Below are 27,924 nucleotides of genomic sequence, written 5' to 3'. Positions count from 1 at the left end.
TTAGAACTTTCCGTCACGTCGTCCCGAGATTCAATGGAGGCATGAACCCACTATCGAGCATAAATACTCCCTCTTGGAGTTACAAGTATCAACTTGGCCAAAGCCTCTACTAGCAACGGAGAGCATGCAAGAACATAAACAACACATATATGATAGATTGATAATCAACTTGACATAGTATTCAATATTCATCGGATCCCAACAAACACAACATGTAGCATTACAAATAGATGATCTTGATCACGATAGGCAGCTCACAGGATCTAACATGATAGCACAATGAGGAGAAGACAACCATCTAGCTATCGCTATGGACCCATAGTCCAAGGATGAACTACTCACGCATCAATCCGGAGGCGAGCATGATGATGTAGAGCCCTCCGGTGATGATTCCCCTCTCCGACGGGAGTGCGGAGGCGATCTCCGAATCCCCCGAGATGGGATTGGCGGCGGCGGCGTCTGCGGAACTTTTCCGTATCGTGGCTCTCGGTAATAGGGTTTTCGCGACGGAGAGTTTAAGTAGGCGGAAGGGCAGGGTCGGTGGAGGCACGAGGGCCCCACACCATAGGGCGGCGTGGGCCCCACCACGGCCGCGCGGCCACGTGGTGCGGGCGCCTCGTCGCCCCACCTCGTATGCTCTTCGGTCTTACGGAAGCTCCGTGGAAAAATAAGACCACGGGCGTTGATTTCGTCCAATTCCGAGAATATTTCCTTTGTAGGATTTACGAAACCAAAAACAGCAGAAAACAGAAGCGGCGCTTCGGCATCTCGTTAATAGGTTAGTGCCAGAAAATGCATAATAATGATGTAAAGTATGTATAAAACATGTGAGTATTGTCATAAAACTAGCATGGAACATAAGAAATTATGGATACGTTTGAGACGTATCAACTGCTAATGGAGGTGTTTGGCATGCTTCAAGGGTAAACCCTAATCCGGTATAATCATGCATGTTGCGTTCGTTAGCTTGGCAGATTAGTTAATGAAATAGGTACCGGTAGAAAATATTTGTGTAGTTAGTCGTCGTTGGTATTTTTATTTATTTACAAGGGTAGGTGCTAGTTTTTTTAACGAGTCTCTAATTTGTATAGGTGAGCAGATATGTTAGAGTAAAATTCGTTGTTTATTTCGGTAACGGTACAGTCCGAACAACTCCGATGGGAGCTGATCTAAACGAGTTTCTGTATGAGGAGTTGCATTTGTCAAACCAAAAAACATGACGAATTTCTCAGTTGAAGGAGTGGTTGACCGTGAAACCATTTGCATAGGTGCGGGGGGGGGGGGGGACTGCAACACAAAAAGTAACATTAAATCACATTTTCCAGAATTTATCACTCTACTTTCCCTGCTTAAATAAAATTATGTCAAAACATACCAGCGGTCTGGTGGACGACGAAGCTGAACTTCGGGGTGAATCATGATCATAGTTCGCACACATGAAAAAATTCATGTCAAACTGATTAGAGAAATCATCCACCTGCTTAACCTTCGCAAGCCGCCCGCACCAACACCGCTTCGCTCTCACATCCGGAGGCAAACTTCCATCCTTAGCCTTTAATCTGGAAACACGACGGTGTGAAGGGTTGGAGGGAAATGAAGGAAAAAATCTGGAAAAAATTTGGGGTTTCCAAACCCGATTTAATTAAATCGGGCTAGCCTTAGCCTATTCTTTAATATAAGGTTCCTAAACCCCGTTTCCTTCTTTTTCTTTTCTTTCTTTTTCCCTCGGCACGGCAAAACAATGACTAGGGTTTCGCTACCCCAATTTCAAAATTTCGGTGTCATATGCCCCGAATTTCTAGTACTCGGGGTAGGCTGCCCCGATATTTAAAAATCGGGTTCAAGGAACCCGACGGTGTTGTAAAAAGTGAAAAAGAGTATTATTTCTAGAATTAATAAAAAAGTGTTATTTTAAAAAAAGAGCCCTATCAACTGATGCATTTAGACATTGTGGTGGGGCCCACCGAACAGCCCCCGTACCTCATGCAACAGCAGCATGACAGCAAAACTTGTCCAACCAACACCTTTCCTGGCTCTCCTCTCTCCTGTTCCCCTCCCTCCTTATTTGAATCAACCACACTCCACTCCACACTGCCCCACCCCACGCCACCGTACCTCACTCGCCCTGTGCAGTGCTTCCCAAAACCGCGCTGCCTTTGCCCCTGCTTCGCTCGCAGCGCCGCCGCCGCCACCACCGAGAACTCCGTACCTAGGGTTGCCTCCGCTAACCGCGGCGATGGAGGGCGAGGTCACCGCAGCGGCGGCGGCGGCGAGGAACCCGAGGTGCTACCTCGACGTGAGCATCGGCGGCGACTTGGAGGGGCGCCTCGTGGTGGACCTCTACGCCTCCGTGGTGCCGCGCACGGCGGAGAACTTCCGCGCGCTCTGCACCGGCGAGAAAGGCGTCAGCGCCGCCACCGGCGCGCGGCTCCACTACAAGGTCCCCCCTTTCCCTTCCCTGCTGGGTTCCCCTGTGCTGCTGTGCTCTTTGGTACCGGTAGATGTTCTAGGTTCCGCTTCTGTCGGGCGCGATTGTGTTTAGTTGAGCAAGGCCCCCTTCCTGTTAATTCGATTTCGAACACTGTCAGATAACATGTGCTTTTGCGCATAGATAGGTCCGCATCGGATCATCTGGTTCTACTTTCTGCAATTTCGAGTATAGGATGTTTTATCGGTCGAACTCTAGTTCGATCTGTGGCAAAGATGAGTCCTTTGCAGGCCTGTTGCTTTGATTGGGCAAAGTTTGCTCTGGCTGTCTTTGTTACCGCTAGTGCTATCTTCAGTGTGCATAACTAGTGGTGCTTGTAATGTTCCAATTAGTCTTTTTTTACTTGCTTAGGTGTACTACTAGTAACATGCTTCATGTGCTAGTGCCTACTACTGGTGCTGGCCCTCCTTCCATTTTGGTGCCATGTCATTGCGCATTAGCAGGGCGTCCTACTTCTGTTGCTGGTCCCTTGCAGAGTTGCAGTACTTGCTCAAAGTTGGAAGCACCATACTTTGTAAAAATAATGCTGCATTTGATTTTATGGCCAACTGGCTATATGGTTGGCAATGTACTACGAAAAGGAATCCTGATATGTTTAATAAAAATGTTTTCATATGGAGTTCATTAGGCAGAGAAATTACCATGTGGTGTTTCTAACTTTCAACATATGACAAGGCTCACGAACTGCATATATAGTCGTGGTTTCTTGCACTTTTTTCTTCGTAGCCTATAGTCGTGGTTTCTTGAAGCAGTATCTGTCAGAACCAAGTATGCCTAGCTTTACGGTGCATGTTATTGTTATTTGGGCTTCAATGGTTCAAATCTAGGACAAACTGGGTGGTTGCAAAAGAATCTGATGTGGTCAATGTCGATTAACTATTCTCTGGGGATAGTTTCATATTGGTAAATATGTCAACGTGCTTAAGTGAGACCTGGCATTTAAAATCTTAGGGTCTTCAACTTCAACCATGAATTGGGATGATGATATGTGGAAGCACATAACTGGTTCAGAGCATTAGTGCACCAGTGATAAACCTTCCACTTAAACTGTTTTTTTAGAGGTTCGCCTTAACTGTTAGAGCGGCAGAGATCCAACTGTGCATAATGGCACTTTTGTACTTTGTACTTCGTAGCGGCATAGACTCGGACATCTTGGATATCCTTTAGTGTCCATTTTCTTCATACAAAAGACAAGATTGCTCCGCTTTCATAGGCGGCCACTTAGTTGTTTTCCATTTTCTAGTAAGAATGGTTGTGAATGTTAATGCTCAGAGTTACCCTGCCCCTAACCGTTGGATATAATTGTAATGACCAAGATGAGCCTTGTTATATAGACTAGAGTTGGTTATTCTTCAGCCTGGGTGACGGTGATTTTGATGTCAACTGCGGGATCTTTAATCTTCAAGTACTCATATTTTTGTGTAACTTTACTCTTCAGGGATCATGCTTTCATCGTATCGTCAAGGGTTTTATGGTGCAAGGTGGAGATATAACTGCTGGCGATGGAACTGGGGGCGAGTCTATATATGGATTGAACTTTGAGGATGAGAATTTTGTTCTGAAGCACGAGAGGAAAGGGGTGTTATCAATGGCCAATTCTGGCCCCAACACAAATGGATCTCAGTTTTTCATTACTACCACCCGAACTCCACACCTTGACGGGAAACATGTGGTTTTTGGGAGGGTTGTAAAAGGACTGGGGGTGGTTCGCGCAATGGAGCATATTTCTACTGGGGAAGCTGACCTTCCAACATCTGATATCGTTATTGTTGATTGTGGGGAACTGCCAGAAGGTGCAGATAACGGAGTTGTGAATTTCTTCAAAGATGGTGACATGTATCCTGATTGGCCAATTGACCTCGATGAAAAGCCTGCAGACGTTTTGTGGTGGATTAATGCTGTGGATTCTGCAAAGTCTTTTGGAAATGAAAACTTCAAGGTTCGAAATGCTTAATGACTGCACTTTTTTGCTTAAATTTCTTTGGTTCACATGAGGAAGGTTTCATTGCTGTTGGGTAAACTGCATCTGTAATATAACTGCCAAGTCTTTAGCTAAAGCCTAGATGCTCAATCATCCTATGTTATGCATATACTAAATAGTACCTAACTTACTTCCTATTTGGAACTTACAACTGAAGTTTCTGCCTCTGTACAGAAACAGGATTACAAGGCTGCACTCAGAAAGTACAGAAAAGCTATGCGGTATTTAGATATTTGCTGGGAGAAAGAAGAGATAGATCAAGGTAGCTGTTTTTTCGGTCCTTTTTGCTGTTTACTTTTGTTAATTCCTCGATGTGGTACTTTGGGATAGAGGTACAATTTACTTGCTAATCCTAAGAACCAACTAATGTGCAGAGAACAGCTCAGCGCTGCGGAAAACAAAGTCAATTATACTCACCAATAGTTCTGTAAGTTTCACATCCTGCCAACTTGTTGATGGAAAGATCACAACTGTCTCCCCTCTATAGTATAACATTTCAAGAACTTTATTTTAGCACATCATCAGTGTTTCCTCATCTGGATGTACCGTTCTTTTTCCTTGCAAAAATAATTGTCTCTTACTAGTATATGGAAGTCACTTATAACTTCTTCAGGCATGCAAACTGAAGTTGGGAGATTTGGAGGGTGCTTTATTAGATGCAGACTTTGCGCTGCGTGAAACGGAGGGCAACGCAAAAGCTTTTTTCCGTCAAGGACAGGTTAGTGTTGTGTAATATTATCCATGAACCATACGCACATGTTTTGATAACATTTTGATTAGCGAAGCTTACCTGTTCCCTCATGAATTCTAGACCGATATGCTCAAATTACTTGCATTTATGTGCAAATTAAACTGTCTCATTTGCATGTGTACATTGTTGTGTGCATCTTAATTTATATGTTGGACATGAAGATGTGCATTCGTGCCACTTGAGCATCCTTTTATGTGCATGCGTACTACATTCTACAACTTACATACTACTAAGCATGGTACAGTATGATTTGTAGTCTTTGTCATGTGGTGCTGGGAATATTATTTCCTATCGCCTTTTTGTCACCTTCCAACTTGGCTTGTCAGTAACAAGGTATTGGGGTGCAGGCACGCATGGCACTCAACAATATTGATGGTGCACTTGAGAGCTTCAAGTTTGCCCTGGATTTGGAGCCCAACGATGGTTTGTATACCTATTGCCCCCTGATTGACTATTAGTAAAAGAATCCTCATTTGCAACTGTGAATGCTGATTTCTGCACTGCTGATCCTCAGGAGGAATTAAACGGGAGGTGGCTGCTGCAAAGAAAAAGGTTAGTTCATTATGGTCATGAATCTTGGACAAATGGGTGTTTATGCAAGATGTTGCTGACTTGCCATCTGCGATTACCCCAGGTTACTGGCAGGCGCGATCTGGAGCGTAAGGCATTTTCCAAGATGTTCGAGACTTCAGGAAGTTCAGAGAAAATTGACGAAGTATATTTTCTAATGCCTCATTCATCACCATTTAAATTCTTTGGTTTAGACCTTTGAGCATAAAATTAATAGATAGTAAACCATTTGGCTGTCAAATGCTGATGTTGTCAAACATGCACCAGATTCTTTCCGTTTGTGGGTAACTGATGATCTTTTCGTTGCTGCTGTAGGATAAGAACTTATCCCCCTAGTGCAACTTTTCTTAGTTTCACATACTGGGAGCTGCCAGCTTAAGTTTCAGGTGATTCTTAATTTACTGCCATTGTTTCATCGGGTTTTTAGTTTCTCTGTGTTCTGACATCATGGTTTATCTAATGCAGGTATACTGAGGGAGTTTTTTTGACTTTTTTCATGGCAGAAAGTGCCGGTGGACTACTGAGAACAGCAGGGGCGCTCCTGAAGCTTCTGTGTTCTAGTGTAGAGCAGGTCACAATGACGTCGAAAGAAATGTCTTTCACAGACTGAACTCTATAGACGTCTCTGCTAATTAACAATTTCTCTTGACTGAACATTTTTTGGTCGAGAATTAATGGAACATTGTTGACAACATGAAATGTCTTTTAGCATGCCGTTTGCCTATTTTTGTGCGTTGCCCTTGTTGAACTGTACCAACTTAACGACACTACATAATTCAGTGACTTACTCCTACTGTAACATTATAAGAGTTAGCTAAAGTCAAGGTAGGTTGCAAGGTTCATAGTCAGACACGGTCCAAATCCAGACTGGGCATAGTTGGGTATGAACGTGAATTTTGTTCGTCTCATGTTTGGACGGCATGGTCTTCAACTAGTTCTGGAAACAAATCTATGCAAATGACTTTGAAGTATGTATTCTAAATATATAGGTAGTCGAAGTTTCATTATACCATGTGCTGATGCACAACACATTAGCTTGTCAATAACCAGGTGGAGCAGACCAAAATCCTAGCGGGTGGCAAAAAACATCACCACCCAGTGAACTAGTTCATGCAGAATGACACAGATTCAGATTTAGCTCATAGTAGGTCGCACATAATCATATGTGAGTAATCAGAACATGTTACCACGCTATTCAAAATTTCCACAGAAGTGGGACCAGAAACAGAGACAAACGCAGTAGTACAACTCTATTAGCCAAAACGTAACACTTTCTCAGAACATCCTCAGACTGCGAAAACTTTACACACGGTAGGCTACCTATGTTGTCTATGCATTGTAGTTGTCCAACCCCAGGTCTCTCAACGCATCTGTGGCAGCAGATTTGCAGCTTCCATGTATTGCCTTGGCTTTCCTGATAAGCTTCTCCACTCCTTCCTTAAGCAAGATGGTCCTGCAGTGGTACAACAAGTGTCGAGATGCAGAAACATGAGTAAAAGAAGAGCCCCAAATGATGCTGAATATAGAGTAGTAGTCCATCAATTAATAACTGCATATATGATTATAGGACTGAAAACATACCTGTTTTCAGGGTTTCTGACAACGAGATTACGGATCATAAGACATGCTTGCTTCTGAGTCAGGGCAGAGGAGGGGAACTTTTGCATTGTCTGTATGGCCAGAGTACCATAGCCTAAACTGATCGCAAGTGCTGCATGTTCTGGTGACCGCAGTGTCAGGGCTTGCACCAGAGACATTACCTACACATTCAGTTTGCTCATTACAGGATATGAAAGTAGCTCTCAGATAGTATACAGATTCTTCAGTATTGCACATTTATGTGTATTACCTCCTGTATTACTGATGGGTCTTCAGAAAATCTGGACGTCAACTTCAAGAACTTATCAAAACCACCTTGCTGGATAATACTGGCCTTGTTTGCGTCACTTCCAGCAAGCTTCAAGCAGAAACAATGTGATAAGAGTTTGACTTAATGAAAGTATAATTTTCCTCTTCTGAATTCATGTGGTACAATAATGTTGCACTGATGTATACCTTAGACAACAAAGAGCAGCAAGATTTTGCTATAACTTTGTTCTTCTGTACGCCAGCCTCATCGATGCACTGAAGAAGTACATCAATCCCACCATTTTCTGATATGGACCGGCATATTTCTTCCTGTGGTCAGACAAGAAATAAAGATGGTGATGTTCTCCTTAGGTAGAGCTCATAAGCATGAATTGTGCTTTCTTTATTATCATAATTCCACCGAGGAAATAAGTTTTGATACAAAGAACTAAAAACATAACCAAAATTGAAGGAAGTTTATGAACATCAAGCTTTTTGTGTATGCTAAGTTGCCTGGAGCCCTGGAATTCATATTCAATTGGCCAGATAAATTACAGGTTAAACTGATGTAAAAAAAATTATCCCAGAAAAAATGAAGCTTGACTACTGGCAAAAAATTATAAAATAGTCAAGATATTAATTATCATTTCTGGGATGTGTGCATAATGATAGTTTATGCTTACATTAACAGCGATCGCCTTCAAAGCAGCACAAGCTGATGGTAAACTGGATGGAGCAACTTGTTCACGGAGTGCGATAACAAGAACTTCTGCAATGCCAATCTCTGCAAATTTCCGTGAATATCCAAATACCTGCATCAGAAGTCTATCAAATTCGCATGTTTGGATCAAAACTCCATTCATACAAGAAGGCTTAATTCCTTAACTGATATATTATCAATGTACAAGATTTTGTGATTAAATGATATGCAGAATACATTAATCATCAAATCGTGTGTACTGGGTGATATAAGCAAACTACCGTGTAAACTTGCAAGCAAGACGCAGCATGGGGCATATGCTGTTGACATTGTGAAAACAGAATTCAAAACAGAAAACCCCGAGATACCAAATTGGCTATACTATTTATGTGAACAATCTTTCTAGTATCCAAACACCACCAGAAGTTTATGTCGATATTGTAACAGCTAAATTTAGTCTTGTATGCATCTCATACACACAAAAGAGTATTATAGCTCAAACTAATTTCCACATATGGATATTCATCCAGCAAACTACTTTTCATGCCAACACAATTCATGAATAAGTTGATCGTTACAATCAAACTGCGTGATAAATGTGGAAGCTAAAATGATGCACTTGCTAATGTAAAATAAGATCAAGTCTTCACACAATTCTACATGCATATAGAACATACTTGAGAAGCCACCACTCGGTTATCGTCAGGTGTCAGCAGAACACGTATGGCATCATACAAGCTTTGCACTTTACTGTTTGATTTGTCCCTCATAACCTGAAGAATGAGTTCATCGACCTTGAGGTCCATAAAGGCATCTTTCACAACTTCATTGCCAGCAGATGCAGCTGCCACGACACTGAAACCACCATCCAGTATGTCTGTACTTCCCAAGGCCCCTTTCAAGATACCCATGACAATCTTGGGCCCCTGGCTTTGCCTGAACTTTTCAGTGCCTCCAACATCTGCAAATTGAGTTCATGCCCAAATGTCAGAAACAGACTAGACACTGTTTTTGACACATATCCTTTTGCAAGAACATTGACAAGGAGCACAGCAACATACCCCGGATCAGGGAGCTCAGCGCCTTCAAGCCCGAAGCAAGCAGCCTCTCCTGCGTGACCCCAGCCGACGCGCACAGGGCGAGGAGCGCCTCCACTCCGCCATTCCGGGCAGCCACGGCCGCATTCTCCGCCTCCTCGCCGGAGCAGAGCCCGCGCAACTCGTCGAGCGAAGAGACCAAACTGTCCAGATCTTCCCCCGGTCTGCCGCTGGCACTGGCGGTGGCGGAGGCCTTCAGTTCGTCCAGCACCCGCATCACCGGGTTCGCCTCCTCCGCCGCGGCCTCCCCGGGCACGCGCTTGATGATCCCTGCAGGAGGCAGCGGGAGGCTCGGTTAACCACTGAGGCGTGAGTTGGAGAGATTTGAGATCTGGAGGAAGACGAAGAGGGGTCCGTGGGTGGGTACCGGCGAGGTCGGCGCCCTGGAGGGTGAGAGCCTCGACGGCGTCGGCGAGCGCCTCGTCGGGGTCCATGCCGAGGTCCTCCACGTTCTCCCGGACCATGTCGTCGAAGGCCTCCTGCGAGATCGCGATCGCCATTTCGTCGTCGAAGCCTGGGCGCCGAGCGAATTGGAACGAGGGGGAAAAAGGCTTTGGTGGGGGTTTTCCAACTGTTCCGTTTTCCCTTTCGTGATGTACGGCCGAGGGGAGGTTTCAATTTCGAATTTAGTGCAGACGCGGATTTGAATTTAGTGGATCTTCTTTTCATTTGGGACTCTTGGTTAACTCAAAACTAGGAACGGCCAGAACTATAAGATTTTGTCTCGTGATTCACATCAACATCTATCACCCCTACTGTACTTCATCAGTTTTATGACTAAATTAAAGCTCGTATTCACTAAAGAAAACTTGTAAGAATTTATCTCTACAGGAAAGAGAGCTTTATTGATCTCTCAAAATATAAGGTCTTATGCAATCAATTGTTTATAACCTCCAACACAGAGAAAATTACGGCGTCTACAAGAAAATCAAAACCACCATGTTTACTACTCCCTCCGGTGCTAAATATAAGCCATATAGTTTTTGGCACGGAAATTAAGAAACACACTTTTGGGAAAATTTACACCTTGTTTGGTTAGGATTAACCCTAGGAAATTAACGTGAGCTAATAGAGGACTTTGCATAAGCTAAGAAAACATAATCGAATCACTAAAAATATTTTCCATATAAGTGGAGCAACGTAGTAAACCTTATATTATGGATTTTTTCTCAAAACACTATATGGCTTATATTTAGGACCATAGGGAGTAGCTAACATAACATAGCTATGTCATGTTTCCGCAACAAGAAAAAAAACATAGCTAGGTCATGAGCCATCCAATTTATTATTATTTAAAACAGGGGCAAAAGTTTTGCCATAATCTATTTATTAAGACTACTCATAGTGCAAGTAACTTCACTAGTAACAAAGTGTTCAACGCAACAAATTTGCTTATGTGGCAATGATTAATGAGGAGAGAAGATGACGAAGTAACATAGCTAGTTACTCTAACATCACACTTTTCAAAATACAATGAGTCTACAAGTTAATAAATGAAGATTTCTATGATAGTACTATGATGTTACTAACCACTATGAAGTAGTAACATTGCATGTTACTACTCTACGTTACTTCCCACTATAACTAGCCTAAGAAGAAATTTTACAAAACGTAAAAGTTCTCTTGTTAGTATTACAAAGATTACTCTTCCGGAATCATTTCGTCCAACCGGTTAGCACCAGCTAGAATCCATAAACGCCCAATGCTAGAGTTTTTCATAACAAGCAAGGTCCATCCAATTTAAGCTCTCATGAAACCTCAACAACTCCAACTGATGTGATACGCTTGACAATTTCCTTAGTGAAAGTGTATCTAGTGCCGCCCTCTTTTTTGGATGAATAATGAGAACCAATTAAGGAACTAATGATTATATTGAGTGTGTCACGTGACAGTACCATAAAAGTGGTTTACCCGTAGGGATCTCATACCCCTCAAAATGATGTCAACATGTGCGGCTATGAAGTGAAGACTTAGATAAGTATGTCAAGACTTAGGAGCCGACGCTGAAGAATCATGGTAGTTTTTTTTAGTATTATAAGAGGGGAGTTAACTCTATTAAAAGGAAATGAAACTTTATTGCGTGCTTAGACATGATCATTCTTTCTGGAACAGTCCGTCTGGAAATCTATACAATATGCATAACGCATAACGACATCAAGAACTACATTGAACATGTAATGTGTCTAGTGAAAGACGAGAAAAGCTTTATAGTCATGAATTGTGTATGGAACTCATAGGGAGAGCTTGGCTACATTTCTGAATACTTGTTACATGTTTGCGCTAGTTTTTGTTGTTTTTGATGTGGAAATCGTCTTTCTCTGCCCTGGGCCATGTATTTCCTTCATTTTTATTCTTATATTTATGAATACTACATGTTCTATTAATATGAATAGAATAGATTATATTAATATGTATATTAAAATTGTACATAGATTTAAAAATTATACATACAAATAAAGTAAGGCATACTAAATTAGAAAAAGGAATGGCGATTTGCATGATAAACAAGGAGGGATAGGGATCTATTCTAAGTACAACGTGTGTTGATCATAATGCTTCTATGTATGGTGATTGCTATTCTAAAGAGTTAGAGATTCTTGTTTTTCCAGTGAACCTCAAGATTTTTGTTGCTTCCACTTCCATGCACATAACCTTGATGAAGCACCATAACTAGTGACTGTCGTGATGCTTCAGGTGAATGGAATATTTAAACCAACTGCTATATTCTTGGGTGTATCCGTAAATAGTGGCCGACCCCCACGCAATGGGGTTGGTGACTTTGAGTTAAATTTTAAATCTGATAAGTTTTCCTCTCTCTTGAATTCTTGAGCAATCCTTGGAGAAAAAAGAGTCAGGTGAGTTGAGCACAAAGTAATAACATGCTCTAGCCTCGGAGATTCGATACTTGCTATAGGAGATTTGATATCTCCTAGTCGGCTAAACAACGTTGTTGAGCATCCAATTTGTGGATTGGCCAGAACAAGTTTGTGAAGGTTTGATAATCAACTTAAGATCAACTCACAGAGATCAAGCTAAATTATGTGGAACTTGACCTAGTGGAGAAGAAGGATAAGTACGAGGACCTTAGTGCACATGTGCATAGCCTCTCCATACGAGAATATGCAGAACCCGTGTCAACAACTTGTCGAAAATTACATTCATCTTGGTAGTTATCCTTTGTAGTTCATACTTGGTTCTTATTTATTGTTATTCTTGCTTGTTGTACTAATTTATCTACTTCCTCCGATTCTTATTAATTGACTTTAATATGGATGTATCTAGAACTAAAATGTATCTAGATACATCCATATTAGAGTCAATTAATATGAACCGGAGGGAGTATTCTAAAGCATCAATAATTGTTATGTTTACTTCAGATCATGTTCCGTGTTGCTTCACAATCGGTTGCCTTAGATCCAATTTGTTCTCTTTTGTTATGAAGCATGAGTAGATCACTTGAACATATGCTTATCAGTTTATTTGGAAGTATATTTTTTTATAAAATCATATTCATCCCTCTAGTCATCGTATCTTGATCTTTTACTAAGTATTTATCTAAAAACAATTCTTCTGGTAGTATAGGACTGCTTGACTAAAACCACAACTTCAGATAAAATGGATGTGAATCATGATGCATGTAAAATGCATACATGAACTTTGCATTATATTACTTATATTTCAATAATATTTGCATCATATAAGGGTTATATCATTGTTTTATATTGATTTTGGGGATATTTCACAGTTTCCCTATTTTTCTGGAATTAACCATGCACTGTCAGAAAACCCCTTTTTCTATATTTTGATGTTTTAGGGACTCAAACGACATCCAAATCACCTGAGATTTTACGAGGATCGGTTTTTGAAAGGAAGAAGAAGTACGAGCCAAGGAAGCGCAAAAAAGGAAGTACGAGGACCAAAAGGGGTAGGCCCACGCGGCCAGATTCCTTGGCCGCGTGTGTAGGGATTCGTAGCATAGAAACAAAAATATTCCTACCGCAAGAACGAATAACAAGTCAAGATCTAATCTAGTAGATGGTAGCAATGAGGTGAAGATCAACATACCCTCAAAGATCGCTAAGCGTTAACGAGATAAATCTTGTGGTGGATGTAGTCGATAACTTGCCGCTTGCAAAAGCGCGTAGAAGATCTTGACGGTGCCACAATCGGGCAGCACCTCCGCACTCGGTCACACGTACGGTGTTGATGACGACGTCCTTCTCCCCGTTCCAGCGGCCAGCGGATGTAGTAGATCCTCCTCGGAATCCTGCCAGCACGACGGCATGGTGACGGTGGTGGTGGAGATCTCCGGCAGGGCTTCACCGTAAGCACTGCGGGAGAAGAAGGAGGAGGGAGTAGCTAGGGTTTGGGAGAGGGGGGGTGCTTGGGTGCCGGCCTTGGTGCCCCTTGGGTGGTGCGGCTGGCTTGATGTGGTCAGACCCCTCCCCTCTCCTCCTCTTTATATAGGTGGAACCCCTAGGGTTGCCCCAAAACCACTTTGGAGTCCAACTCCAAAACTTACCATAATGGGGAAACCTAGGTCAAGTGGGATTGCTCCCTTTCCTTGCTTCTTGGTCGGCCAACTAGGTGGTGGACTCCACCTTCCCACTTGGTGGGTTGGCTAGGGCTGGTGGGTGTGTGAGGGGGAACGTATGCATTAGATGGAGTAACGGAGGGTGGCTAGTGCGGTGAAAGTGACAGAAATTCCACGGTTCACTCGGGTGTTTACCTTACTTTGTTACCTCACTAGGGATAAAGAGAATACCATGCTACCGGGGATGTGGGGTGACCTTGCCACTTCTCCATGACTAGATCTAGCATGTTGTTATTTTAACTTCATCTCATAGAACTTAATGCTATACTCTGATTTATCTTAATTACTAGGGTTTTATAATTTAGTTCGCATCTTGGTGGAGTATAAGAGAGATTAATCACAAAAGATCTCTATGTTAGGACGTGATGCCCATATAACTACTCCCTCTGGACGCTTTTAATCGACGCGGGCCTTAGTTGACTATGTGCATGGTGCTAGTTGATTCCTGCGTCGATTAAAACAGAACTGAGGTAGTAGTAACTTGTCATTAAACCTTTATGTTCAATCATATATGTCAATTCTAGTGTTCCATTGTCTACCACTTTATAAAAGAGAGAGTGCATTTGTGAAACTATGAACCCCAGCCAATTTTTAATCATAAGAAACACCTTTCCAACACTTTATACACACTTTTTATTTTCAGCCATTTAAAAATCCGAAAATACAAAAACACTTTTATTTCTTGCATTCACAATATAAAACCCAAAAATATCATCCATTATTGTTTTCACCATCCTTGCATATTTATTTACCATCATTTGCATATCAAGTTGTTTTCTGGAGCTGTGCAAGTAGAGAGATCTATCCCACTAGTTCCACACACCACACTGTTTTCTAGCACCGTTGCATTACCATCCATATCATTGCATATTTATTTCTTGTTTGCATTTATTATCTTTTCACATCTTTGCTCACACCTTGTGTTTGACAACCACTTGGTGAGGTTGAGGGCACAAAATATTTTGCTTTGTTTTGCAGGTCTCATAAGAGAAGGATAAGAAGATAAACCCTTAACACACAGTTCCCTGGGAGTTCCATATTACCCTCGAGTCACCCTCATGGGGAAAACACGTCTTCCACATCTCCAAACTCTCAACTTGGAGCTCAAACTAAGCGTATACACTCTACGCCCATCAAGACTATTTTCTGATGCCGTTGCCGAGTGATGTGGGCATAACCCTTCGGATACCCGACATTGCGATACTCGATACAGATTGTCAAGATGGAGCAGCACAAGGACTCGACAAGCTGGACCTGCACGCGCCTCAACTTGGACTACAAGGAAAGAAGACTCCAATACGAATCCTACTAGGACTCTTTGTAAGGGTATATTGCCCCTATGTGTGGTTTTGGTAATTAATGACAACCCCTATGGACTAATGTTTTCATTGAGTTTATATGAAGGAATATTCCATAGGTACTACTTGTACTCCATATGTTGGATTCAAGTATGGATGCCATGAAGATAAAAGATATACCTTGTGTATTGGCATCAAGATCATCGGTCTGAAGATATATATGTAATATGATCAAGAAGAAGAAATGAAGATGGAGTTCTGATGCGCGTAAATGTACACGTCCGTTGGGAACCCCAAGAGGAAGGTATGATGCGCACAGTGGCAAGTTTTCCCTCAGAAAGAAACCAAGGTTTAATCGAACCAGGAGGAGCCAAGAAGCACGTTGAAGGTTGATGGTGGCGAAATGTGATGCGGCGCAACAACGAGGATTCCGGCGCCAACGTGGAACCCGCACAACACAACCAAAGTACTTTGCCCCAACGAAACAAGGTGAGGTTGTCAATCTCACCGGCTTGCTGTAACAAAGGATTAACCGTATTGTGTGGAAGATGATTGTTTGCAAGAAAACAAGTAAAACAAGTATTGCGATAGATTGTATGCGATGTAAAGAATAGGACCGGGGTCCACAGCTCACTAGAGGTGTCTCTCCCATAAGATAAAAGCATGTTGGGTGAACAAATTACAGTCGGGCAATTGACAAATAGAGAAGGGCATAACAATGCATGTACATAATATGATAAATATAGTGAGATTTAATTGGGCATTACGACAAAGTACATAGACCGCCATCCAACTGCATCTATGCCTAAAAAGTCCACCTTCAGGCTATCATCCGAACCCCATTCAGTATTAAGTTGCAAAGCAACAGACAATTGCATTAAGTATGGTGCGTAATGTAATCAACAACTACATCCTTAGACATAGCATCCATGTTTTATCCCTAGTGGCAACAACACAACACAACCTTAGAACCTACCGTCACGATCCCAGTGTCAATGAAGGCATGAACCCACTATCGAGCATAAATACTCCCTCTTGGAGTTAAGAGCAAAAACTTGGCCGAGCCTCTACTAATAACGGAGAGCATGCAAGATCATAAACAACACATAAACAATAGATTGATAATCACCATAACATAGTATTCTCTATCCATCGGATCCCGACAAACACAACATATAGTATTACGGATAGATGATCTTGATCATGTTAGGCAGCTCACAAGATCCAACAATGAAGCACAATTAGGAGAAGACGACCATCTAGCTACCGCTATGGACCCATAGTCCAGGGGTGAACTACTCACTCATCACTCCGGAGGCGATCATGGCGATGAAGAGTCCTCCGGGAGATGAATCCCCTCTCCGGCAGAGGTGCCGGAGGCGATCTCCTGAATCCCCCGAGATGGGATTCGCGGCGGCGGCGTCTCTGGAAGGTTTTCCGTATCGTGGCTCTCGGTACTGGGGGTTTCGCGACGGAGGCTATAAGTAGGCGAAAGGGCAGGTCAAGAGGCGGCACGAGGGGCCCAGGGGACAGGGCCGCGCGGCCGTGGCCCGGGCCGCGCCGCTCGTCATCCGGCCACCTCGTGGCCCCACTTCGACTCCCCTTCGGTCTTCCGGAAGCTTCGTGCAAAAATAGGACCCCGGGCGTTGATTTCGTCCAATTCCGAGAATATTTCGTTACTAGGATTTCGCAAACCAAAAACAGCAGAAAACAAGAATCGGCTCTTCGGCATCTTGTTAATAGGTTAGTTCCAGAAAATGCGTAAATACGACATATAATGTGCATAAAACATGTAGGTATCATCAATAAAGTAGCATGGAACATAAGAAATTATCGATACGTTGGAGACGTATCAAGTTCTTATGTGGAACTCAACATTAGCCATGCTCTATCTTAAGTGAGTATGAGAAGATACAAGGTGGATTTGGGCAAGTTCAAGATGTGCATCTCAAGTGGATCACATACTTGAAGCTTGCCGTCCATGTGGCGATAATGGACATGTGAATATGTGCATCAATGGAGTTTTCCCATCATGGTGTATGGGGAGCATTTGTGAGTCTTCACGAAACAACAATGATCAAGTGAGGCATTCCGGCTTGAGTGGAGCTTGAAGAGTTATCATCAAGATCAAGCGGGATGCGCAAGGCAAAGGTATGACCTTGATAGGTTTTCCTTTTACAGGTCTCAAGGTGGTTGTTGGGAGACCGGATTATAGGATAGATAGCCGCACTATCAAGAGGGGCTTTCGGTTGGGTAACTTGATCGCATCGTCTTAGGGAGCTCAATCCTTTGCATACTTTGCATATCCCTATTGCTTCTTGGTGTTTCTCTGTGAGAGGTTCTTGAGCTTGTTGCTAGCTTTACAACAAGACCAAGTTCATCAAAAACGGAATCCGCATGCATCTTCTATTGCGTTTTCGAGTTTGGACGTCTTCACCGTTTCTTCACGGTGGGAGACTCCCTCTCTAAAAACATCTAAAAATATCCTGTGAGGAGTCTCCATATTTGTCGTTTTTGTTGGGGTTCTATTCGTCGTTATGTTTCCAACAAAATTGGTTTCATGTCAATCGGGGTCCGGACACAAAAGTTATCACAGTTTTAGTAAAACATGTTTTCCAGCTCACCCGGTCAGGGACCCGGTCGGACCTGCTGATACGTCTCCAACGTATCGATAATTTCTTATGTTCCATGCTACTTTATTGATGATACCTACATGTTTTATGCACATTATATGTCATATTTATGCATTTTCTGGAACTAACCTATTAACGAGATGCCGAAGAGCCAGTTGCTGTTTTCTGCTGTTTTTGGTTTCAGAAATCCTAGTAAGGAAATATTCTCGGAATTGGACGAAACTTTCGCCCAGGGTCCTATTTTTGCACGAAGCTTCCAGAAGACCGAAGAGATAACGAAGTGGGGCCACGAGGCAGCCGAGGCCAGGGCGGCGCGGCCCAAGCCCCGGCCGCGCCGACCTGCCGTCTGGGCCCCTCGTGTGGCCCCCGCGTTGACCTTCCGCCTACTTAAAGCCTCCGTCGCGAAACCCCCAGTACCGAGAGCCACGATACGGAAAACCTTCCGGAGACGCCGCCGCCGCGAATCCCATCTCGGGGATTCAGGAGATCGCCTCCGGCACCCTGCCGGAGAGGGGATTCATCTCCCGGAGGACTCTACACCGCCATGGTCGCCTCCGGAGTGATGAGTGAGTAGTTCACCCCTGGACCATGGGTCCATAGCAGTAGCTAGATGGTCGTCTTCTCCTTGTTGTGCTTCATTGTTGGATCTTGTGAGCTGCCTAACATGATCAAGATCATCTATCTGTAATACTATATGTTGTGTTTGTCGAGATCCGATGGATAGAGAGTACTATGATTATGGTGATTATCAATCTATTGTTTATGTGTTGTTTATGATCTTGCATGCTCTCCGTTATTAGTAGAGGCTCGGCCAAGTTTTTACTCTTAACTCCAAGAGGGAGTATTTATGCTCGATAGTGGGTTCATGCCTCCATTAACATCGGGACAAGTGACGTAAAGTTCTAAGGTTGTGGATGTGTTGTTGCCACTAGGGATAAAACATTGATTCTATGTCTAATGATATAGTTGTTGATTACATTACGCACCATACTTAATGCAATTGTCTCGTTGCTTAGCAACTTAATACCGAATGGGGTTCGGATGATAACCTCGAAGGTGGACTTTTTAGGCATAGATGCAGTTGGATGGCGGTCTATGTACTTTGTCGTAATGCCCAATTAAATCTCACTATATTTATCATATCATGTATATGCATTGTTATGCCTTTCTCTATTTGTCAATTGCCCGACCGTAATTTGTTCACCCAACATGCTTTATCTTATGGGAGAGACACCTCTAGTGAACTGTGGACCCCGGTCCTATTCTTTACATAGCATACAATCTACCGCAATTGTGTTTACTATTTTCTTTGCAAACATCTTCCACTCGATACGCTTAATCCTTTGTTACGAGCAAGCCGGTGAGATTGACAACCTCACTGCTTCGTTGGGGCAAAGTACTTTGGTTTTGTTGTGCAGATTCCACGTTGGCGCAGGAATCCTCGGTGTTGCGCCGCATCACATTTCGCGACCATCAACCTTCAACGTGCTTCTTGGCTCCTACTGGTTCGATTAAACCTTGGTTTCTTTCTAAGGGAAAACTTGCTACTGTGCGCATCATACCTTCCTCTTGGGGTTCCCAACGAACGTGTGAGTTACACGCCATCACCTGCCCATGCGCCGGCCGGTTCCGGTCTGCCGCCCGGTCAGCCGACCTACAGACCGGCGGGCCCGGCGGGCCGTCCGGTCGACCGGTCGCCAACAGGAGGAGCTCCTGGACGACGCAAAGTGACCCCGGTCGGGGTTCGGCCTGCCGACCGGTTTGGACCGGCTGGTCCGGTCTGTGGCCCGGTCTGACCGGGTCCTGGACCGGACGGCCCGGCCTCAGGCCCGGTTGACCGGCCTCCTCGATGGTTGACTCAGCCCAACTTTTCCCCAACGGTTATATTCTCTCTTGGGCTATAAATAGCCCTTCTTCCACCTTGGGCTGAGTCAGTTCTTCCATTCTCTCTCCTCCATTGTTGCCTTTGAAGAACTTGCCCTCTCTCTTGATTCCCCCATGATTCTTGCTCATTCTTGAGGGATCTAAGAGAGAAGATCTAGATCTACAATCTCCACCAATCCATTTCTCCTCTAAGTGAGGGGAACTCTTGGAATCTAGATCTTGGAGTCTTTTGTTGACTTTCCCCATTGTTCTTCCTCTCCAATCTCATCTTAGCATTTGTTGCTTGGGTGGGATTTGAGAGTGAAGGACTTGAACACCTCTAGTGTTCTTGCTTTGCATCATTGCATAGTGTTGAGCTCTCCACCACGATTAGTTCGAGTGAGAGACCGTGAGCTTGTTACTCTTGGAGGGAAACCTCCTAGTTGGCTTGGCGGTTGGTGCTCCGGTGATCTCTTCAAGAAGATTGTGAAGAGGCACGGGCTTCTCCTTCGTGGAGCTTGTGAAGTGGTTGTGGAGCTTGCCATCTCCGGAGCGGAGGAAAAGCTAACCATAAGGAAAGGGCCATTATCCTTCGTGGGTGTGGTTCGGAGAATAGGGTGAGCCTTCGTGGCGCGGGGAATCCTTCGTGGGACTTCCACTCCTCCAAACGTGACGTACCTTGTTGCAAAGCAAGGGAAAACACGGGAATACATCCTCGTCTCCGCGTGCCTCGGTTATTTCTATACCCGAGCTCTCTTTCCTTGTGATAGCCATCGTGCTTGACGTACATATATCTTGCTATCACTTGTGCTACATATATCTTGTGCCTATCTTGCTTAGCTCTAGTTGCCATTGTTACACTTAGTTGAGCTTAGAATATTTAGGGTTTGTGCTTGTAAACTAAACATTGGTTTAATTCCGCATTCTTACAAGACAAATCCGCAAGAGTTTGTAATTGCCTATTCACCCCCCTCTAGGCGACATCTCGATCTTTCACTCTTGTAAACCCTAACTTGGCTGATTTATACAGCTAGGCAGGGGCATCCCTTAGGACACACATTCAGAAACATAAATCATAGAGGCGACACGCCTAGACACCACAACTCGCAGATTAGAACTAGACTAGATCCAACAACTCCGCCTATGGCGGCCCCCTGTACACGTATATTCATATAGTGGATTGCTAGCAGGACGTAGCGATCCTCCACCGCGGGGACGTGAACCTGGGTACGTTGTGCCTTCTCTCGCTCCCGGAACTTCCATCGTCGCCTTTCTCTAAAACCCAAACCCCTGCTTATGAATTAAAATGCTTATGTTATTGCCTGTTATGGGAATAGTTGGTTAAAAAGCTCTCACGAACTTGATGCACAATTTACTTTTCTTTGCACTTAATAAACTTGAACCATTGTGATTAAAATTATGAAGTTGTGTGCCTGACAAGAATGTTGGTTGGAAGTTATCTCATATGTGCTATTACATGGCAAGCTTTCAACATTGCTCTTAATTATATTTAGTTGATATCATGTACTTTTGTCTATGGATGCCTAACATTGAGTGAAATAATTGTGGAAACTTGGTAAGTTTGAGGAGTGAGTGCAAATGTCTAGAGAGACCAGGGGCGGAGCTACACCCCGGGCAAACAGGGCCATGGCCCGGGGCGTTGTATATTTTCTAGCAGGTTACCTATTCTGATTTTAAGTTTGGCCCCAGCTGTACTCCAGCACTTTCAATTCCCAATTTGTCTGCCCAATACGAGCGAATTAGCAGAACTGCTAACGAGCGAATCCAACTAGCAAAGCCTCGAACACTCGTTTCTGCCTAGGCGCCTCGCTAGCTCGGTCCCTTGGTCTCCTCTGTCGCTGTGCAGGGCGTGAGCTTCGCCGGGGAGCTCCTTCTAAAAAAACAGTATGTTCATATTTGCAATCATGCCAAAAAAAACTTGCTATTACATTGGGTTTTAGTGTTTTTTGTGTTTAATTTTTGGCCCGGGTCTTACTCTAATCCTGGCTCCGCCACTGAGAGAGACGCCAGGGTGGCTAACCCAAGCCATGCGAGATGCATGGTGGAAATTTACTTACACGCAATAGTGGACTCGTAGTGATGCACTTTACAATAAAAAGCTATACCCTTGGTAAATAAAAAGAGTGCTGAGATTGTTCATTGTGTTTGTTTGTCTTTTCATTTTGACATGGTCTTGTTCCATGTCCTAGGACAAGAGGTACCCTAGTTGACGCTCTTGATGATGCTATTATTACTTGCAATGACTTTAACTTGAACTTGCTTTGTGGCTCGAGTTGAGTAGCCAGTTGGAGAGGTATTTGTTTTCACGAGACATGAGGCATTCAACCTATACTTTTTGTCAAGCACATTACTCATATTTGCTTTCAATTTCAACTTAACCATTCAAGATGCTATGATAGGGGTGATGAGAGCTCCCCACCAATGAATACCACATTGCAAACATTAACTTAAGTTGAAGCATTTGGAAGCTAGATGAGACTTATTCATGTTTTACCTCTACTTATTTATCTATCTTTCCAAAGTGTACACCTTTTATATTCATATTTGTATAAGAATACTCTATGACCATTATATGATGTCTTTTATTTTTCATTATGCATTCATTTGGTCCATATTACTTTCTCCTGTGTCACACTATGTGAATTATCATTGAACATCCTTACATTGAATATTTGATATCACTTCATAAACTATCTTGTATATTGCTACTCATTTGAGATTGAATCATTTGACTTTATGTAGCAATAGTAATCATAATCATCTTTAATATCCATTTATTGTATTAAGATGCAAAGTCAATGTTAGTTTTATCACCTTCATACTCGAGGACGAGTATGGCTTAAACTTGGGGATGTTGATGCATGTAAAATGCATACATGACATTGTATTACTTATATTTTAATCGTATTTGCATCATATAAGGGTTATATCATTGTTTTATATTGATCTTGGGGATATTTCACAATTTCTCTATTTTTCTGGAATTAACAATGCAATGTCAGAAAACCCTTTTTTCTATATTTTGATATCTTAGGGACTCAAACGACGTCCAAATCACCTGAGATTTTACGACGTCCAAAGGAGTACGAGCCAAGGAAGCGCAAAAAAAGAAGTCCGAGGACCAAAAGGGGTAGGCCCACGTGGCCAGATTCCTTGGCCGCGTGGGGTGCCCCATCCTGGCCCTCGAGCCTTCGATGCCGCCCGTTTTCATCTCCGTGCCTCTGTCTTGACCTAAAAACGTTTATAAAAATACTCCTAGATGCCTTTCCGAAGAGAGCACCGCAAAAACACAGAAACACAAAAATAGAGACCTGGAGCTGCGGATTAGGGGGAAACTCCGGCGGGGCGCTGCCGGCATGGTCTCCACCTCCTCCAACGAATCCACCATCGTCACCATGATGAAGAGGGAGTAGTCCACCCCTAGAATATGTGTTTGTGGAAGTAACTTATGTATCTCTCCTCTCTTTGAGCTTCACTAATTAGCACTATATGAGCTGCTAAACATGATTACGGTCATCTATGTAATACCTTTGTGGTGGATCTTTTTATGAGTTAATATATGTTTGAGATTGCAATAGTTTTGTTTCAGTTATGAAAGTAGATGCATATTATGTACCCCGTTCTTGTTTACTTGTTCGGATCAAACTTGTGTATGAGGGCGTGTGAGGGGGAACATATGCATTAGATTGAGTAACGGGGGGTGGCTAGTGCGGTGAAAGTGGCAGAAATTCCGCGATCCACTCGGGTGTGTACCTTACTTTGTTACCTCGCTAGGGAATAGGGATAAAGAGAATACCATGCTATCGGGGATGTGGCGTGACCTTGCCACTTCTTCATAAATAGATCTAGCATGTTCTTATTTTAACTTCATGTCAAAGAACTTAATGCTATACTCTGATTTATCTTAATTACTAGGGTGTTATGATTTAGTTCGCATCTTGGTGGAGTATAAGAGAGATTAATACACAAACGATCTCTATGTTAGGACGTGATGCCCATATAACTAGTAACTTGTCATGAAACCTTTATGTTGCAATCATATATGTCAATTCTAGTGTTCCATTGTCTACCACTTTATAAAAGAGAGAGTGCATTTGTGAAACTATGAACCCCCAGTCCATTTTTAATCAGAAGAAACATCTTTCCAACACTTTATACACACTTTTTATTTTCAGCCATTTAAAAACCCGAAAATACAAGAACACTTTTATTTCTTGCATTCACAATATAAAACCCAAAAATATCATCCATTGTTGTTTCCACCATCCTTGCATATTTATTTACCATCATTTGCATATCAAGTTATTTTTTTTGGAGCTGTGCAAGTAGAGAGATCTATCCCACTAGTTCCACACACCATACTGTTTTCTAGCACCGTTGCATTACCATCCATATCATTGTATATTTATTTCTTGTTTGCATTTATTATCGTTTCACATCTTTGCTCACACCTTGTGCTTGACAACCACTTGGCGAGGTTGAGGGCACAAAACATTTTGCTTTGTTTTGCAGGTCTCATAAGAGAAGGATAAGAAGGTAAACCCTTAACACACAGTTCCCCGAGAGTTCGATATTACCCTCGAGTCACCCTCGTCGGGAAAACACGTCTTCCACATCTACAAACTCTGCACTTGGAGCTCAACCTAAGCGTATACACTCTACGCCCATCAAATCACTATATGAATTTGCTTAGGGAAATGAATTTCGTTCATGATGAATAATTCTACTATGAAAACCCTGAGAGAATATGATATGGAGGGAGCTTAGGAAATGATGAACACAAACCGAAAAGTTGTTCCATAACCCCAAGGGAACACTCAAATGCTAAACAAACCAACATGGGGCGTGCGTGTGGCAGAGAAACAAGATTGCGAATACGTGACTGATAGTCCTTCAACTTGTTGTATAATAATCCCAGAAGAAGAAAAACATTGAAATTTAGATAGCTTCTTCATAAAAGTTCAAATATATAACCACGAAGAGTTCCTTTAATGCTTTACCTACTATTCGACTACATTCCATATGGCAAGAACTGTACGTATGCATATCCATTTTTGCATTATATAATATGTTTGACTCACACATTGTATATCGCAATCATGGCCATGTTATTCATGGCCCTAATTCATCTAGGAGTCAATCACATTTGAAGGATGTGGACAAACAAGATGATCATGATGAAGCTATGTGGACTCTGTTCAACATAAGTATGTGGGGGCAAGAACCCTAGGAAAAAAAGAGTTTGCATGATTTACTTGTCATGGAACATTATAGGTATTCTATTACATGCAGGAAAACTTCTATCATATAAACTTGAAGTAATATAATACACATGTTGTAGGTTTCATAAAACAAAAAAAGAGTCTCCTACAACATCTATCTGAAATCCTTGGTAGGAAATAATATGTTTGAGTGAAAAATCACTTCCATCAAAAGGTTATGCGTCGAGATTTTTTGTTTGGATAGATTTGGAAAATTTAAAAGTTATTTGACATGCTTTTAAAACAAATTTTCTCACACAATAATAGTGAGATCATTATCTTTCTATCCTTAGTGATGTGATCCAAAAAGGTTCCAACAAAGCAAGGGTTCAAACCTTTTTTATCACTCACTTCATCTAATTCACATAATTTAGTCTATTTAATCTCATAATAAATGGACCATGATCAGACTCAAGAACGAAAATCAAATACATATAATCATGGTAGGACTCCGGTCACCTCCCAAGTCATGGTCGCGAGAGTAAAAGGAGAGGGGAGAAATGTTATGTGTTTTTTCTCACATGTGCACCTCATAAACTCCATGTAATTCTATTAATTGCATCCAATCAACACAATCTTATTTTGTCGGCCTTTAGGAAAAACATGTTTTAGATTCATGCATATTAGAACCCTCTAGTGAGATATTAATAAATACTAAAATATAAAAGAAATATAAACAAATTGTAATATATTTAATGGCGCATGTTGTTCAGTGGATGGAGTTGATTTTTCCATCTTGTATGCTTTCTTTTGTTTACATTTAAATGGAACACTTCTCGTCAATGACTAGACTATATATTCCAAAATTACATTTTTTTTTGAAATTATAGTTACTCTTCATCATTGGTGTATTCTGTATGATAGATATTTGAGTTATAGAAAATAATATTTGATATTTAGTATTACCATTGCAATTACATATTAAATTTTATTAGATACAATGTAAAATACTGTTAAAATTATGTGGTAATGTGTATTAGAAAAAACTATTAGTTTAGAGAGAATAAGATGTAAAGAAGTAAAAAAACTAGTGTAAATGTATGAGAAGCGCATAGCCATGGACACAAATTCTAAAGGAGGGGCGGCGGTGTAATATCCCGGATTTATTAAATATATTCCTTACAAATAAAAAAAGATAATTCACCAGGTTTGACTTTCTAACTCTACATCACATGAAAAATCTAAGACCGTGATTGAGTTTGTCTCTTTGGGCTGATCGAAGTTGTCTATAAAATTGTTCAATTCCAAGGTTGGACATACCTTGTAGAATTTAGTAAATCTGGGCCTTTAGATTTTATTTAACATGTAAACTAAAACCTCTCCGGACTGAAGAAAAAAAATAATCAAGCCCACACCAGCCGGATATCCCTATACTCACCAGATGCCCCTGTCCTAGTGCGCCCGCCGTGCCGCCGCCGCAGCAAAGACCGCCAATCGGCCTCGCCACCGTTCGAGTACGAATCCTGCGTTGCCGGCCGGAGCCTGGACGGAGTCTCCTCAACGCTATCCCGAAGGCCACCCCACACCAGAGGTGCTGCTTCTACATCGGTAGGTTTGCTTCCTCTAGCCGGACATGCAGTTCTTTTTCCCTCCAGCTAGCTAGCTAGCGATTGATCTGTTTCGAAGTGAGAACCACTAGTACATGAAAATTCTGCTTCAGTTTGACGTCTTATATGATTTTATCCAGTGGTCAGAGGGCATATCCTGATATCTGAATCAAAGAAATCTGATACATACCAAGACCTTGTAGCCTCATTAATTCCCGATGGTTTCTCTTTATGAATTTGAGTATAACTCCATAATACAAAGTTCTATTTATTCTTGTCGCTAGTTGATCCTGGTAATTTTGCACATGATGGCATCTGATGGTAATCTCATCTAAGAATTTTGAGTATACGCGCACTAAGCTTTGAAGCAGTCAAATCAGTAGCAGTTTTAGAAATAATAATATGTGCATGCGTCCTGATGGTTGACTTGATAGAACAGAAAGCGCCAGAACCATACGGTTTAGAAGCATCATGTTATGTTATCATGGTACATTTATAGCTTTTTCCTAAGGGCGGTTTTATACACAGGTTCTGACGATTTCCAGTGACAAAATTAGTTCTTCTGTTGACCGTTGCGGTTAAGGCAAGTGCATGACGAACCTCGCCTTTTTATGATTGCTTGTGTTACTTGTTATGCTTCCCGGGTGCTTTGTTCTTGTTTGGAATTTCTCCGATATGACATTTTCATTTTGAACTTCAGACGTTGCAGGGTGGTAAATTTCGAGCCAACGCTGCGGCAGGTTGGTAAGTCCGAGCCAACACGCTAGTAAACTCTGAGCTAGCGCTGCCAAAATCAATAGTCCAGTTTTAATTCAAATTTCATGTTTTGGACTGAAATTTCTAATGGTTCATTGACTAATGTTCTTACGGTTTTATATTGTACTTGCTGAGTATTTATGTACTTATTTTTGCATTTATTTGGTTTTCAGGTACTAACAACATGCATGGGAGGGAGTAGTTCACTGCCACTACAACTCACACTTCTACCCTACATATCATAGACGTTCACACCCCCAGTTTTTAGGTTGGCATTAGTGCTTTATAACACTGTTGGAGTCCTGTGCACGTTTTTGCGAGCCTTACGTTGCTCTAGATTTAGTGCCCGTGTAATGAAATGGTCATACTACATTATTTGAACTGCATGGATGGTTATTTATGGCATCGGTATTGAAGACGTAATATATTTTGCGTTGTCTGTCGTGATATTCTTATAAACAAAGGATATGCTGCCGAATTTTACAACGGTTGTTGGTTTTCATAGTATTTTGAGAA

The 27,924-nt window shown here is 42.2% G+C and overlaps 2 protein-coding genes across 2 annotated transcripts; one reads left to right on the top strand and one right to left on the bottom strand.

The window, feature by feature from the left end:
* The first annotated feature begins 2,236 nt into the window (after window positions 1-2,236).
* Window positions 2,237-6,489, top strand: LOC124688527 (peptidyl-prolyl cis-trans isomerase CYP40-like). The gene is made up of 10 exons (XM_047222196.1): window positions 2,237-2,440; window positions 3,927-4,427; window positions 4,644-4,731; window positions 4,844-4,896; window positions 5,083-5,187; window positions 5,568-5,643; window positions 5,735-5,772; window positions 5,855-5,935; window positions 6,106-6,176; window positions 6,256-6,489. Exons 1-9 carry the CDS (start codon window positions 2,237-2,239, stop codon window positions 6,124-6,126), a joined length of 1,167 nt encoding a protein of 388 aa, XP_047078152.1. The 3' UTR covers window positions 6,127-6,176; window positions 6,256-6,489.
* A 467-nt stretch (window positions 6,490-6,956) lies between these two features.
* LOC124688526 (armadillo repeat-containing protein 6) lies at window positions 6,957-9,935 on the bottom strand. Its single transcript, XM_047222195.1, has 8 exons — window positions 9,803-9,935; window positions 9,400-9,705; window positions 9,016-9,299; window positions 8,322-8,450; window positions 7,846-7,968; window positions 7,640-7,747; window positions 7,372-7,550; window positions 6,957-7,243 (listed from the first exon to the last, which is right to left on the bottom strand). The coding sequence occupies exons 1-8, from the start codon at window positions 9,933-9,935 to the stop codon at window positions 7,120-7,122; spliced, it is 1,386 nt and encodes a 461-aa protein (XP_047078151.1). The 3' UTR covers window positions 6,957-7,119.
* Between the last annotated feature and the right edge of the window lie 17,989 nt (window positions 9,936-27,924).

The sequence above is a fragment of the Lolium rigidum genome, chromosome 2 (genome assembly GCF_022539505.1).
Source record: "Lolium rigidum isolate FL_2022 chromosome 2, APGP_CSIRO_Lrig_0.1, whole genome shotgun sequence".
Classification (NCBI taxonomy): Eukaryota; Viridiplantae; Streptophyta; class Magnoliopsida; order Poales; family Poaceae; genus Lolium; species Lolium rigidum.
The sequence above is the reverse complement of the archived record's forward strand: the minus strand, read 5'-3'. Positions and strand labels throughout refer to the sequence as shown.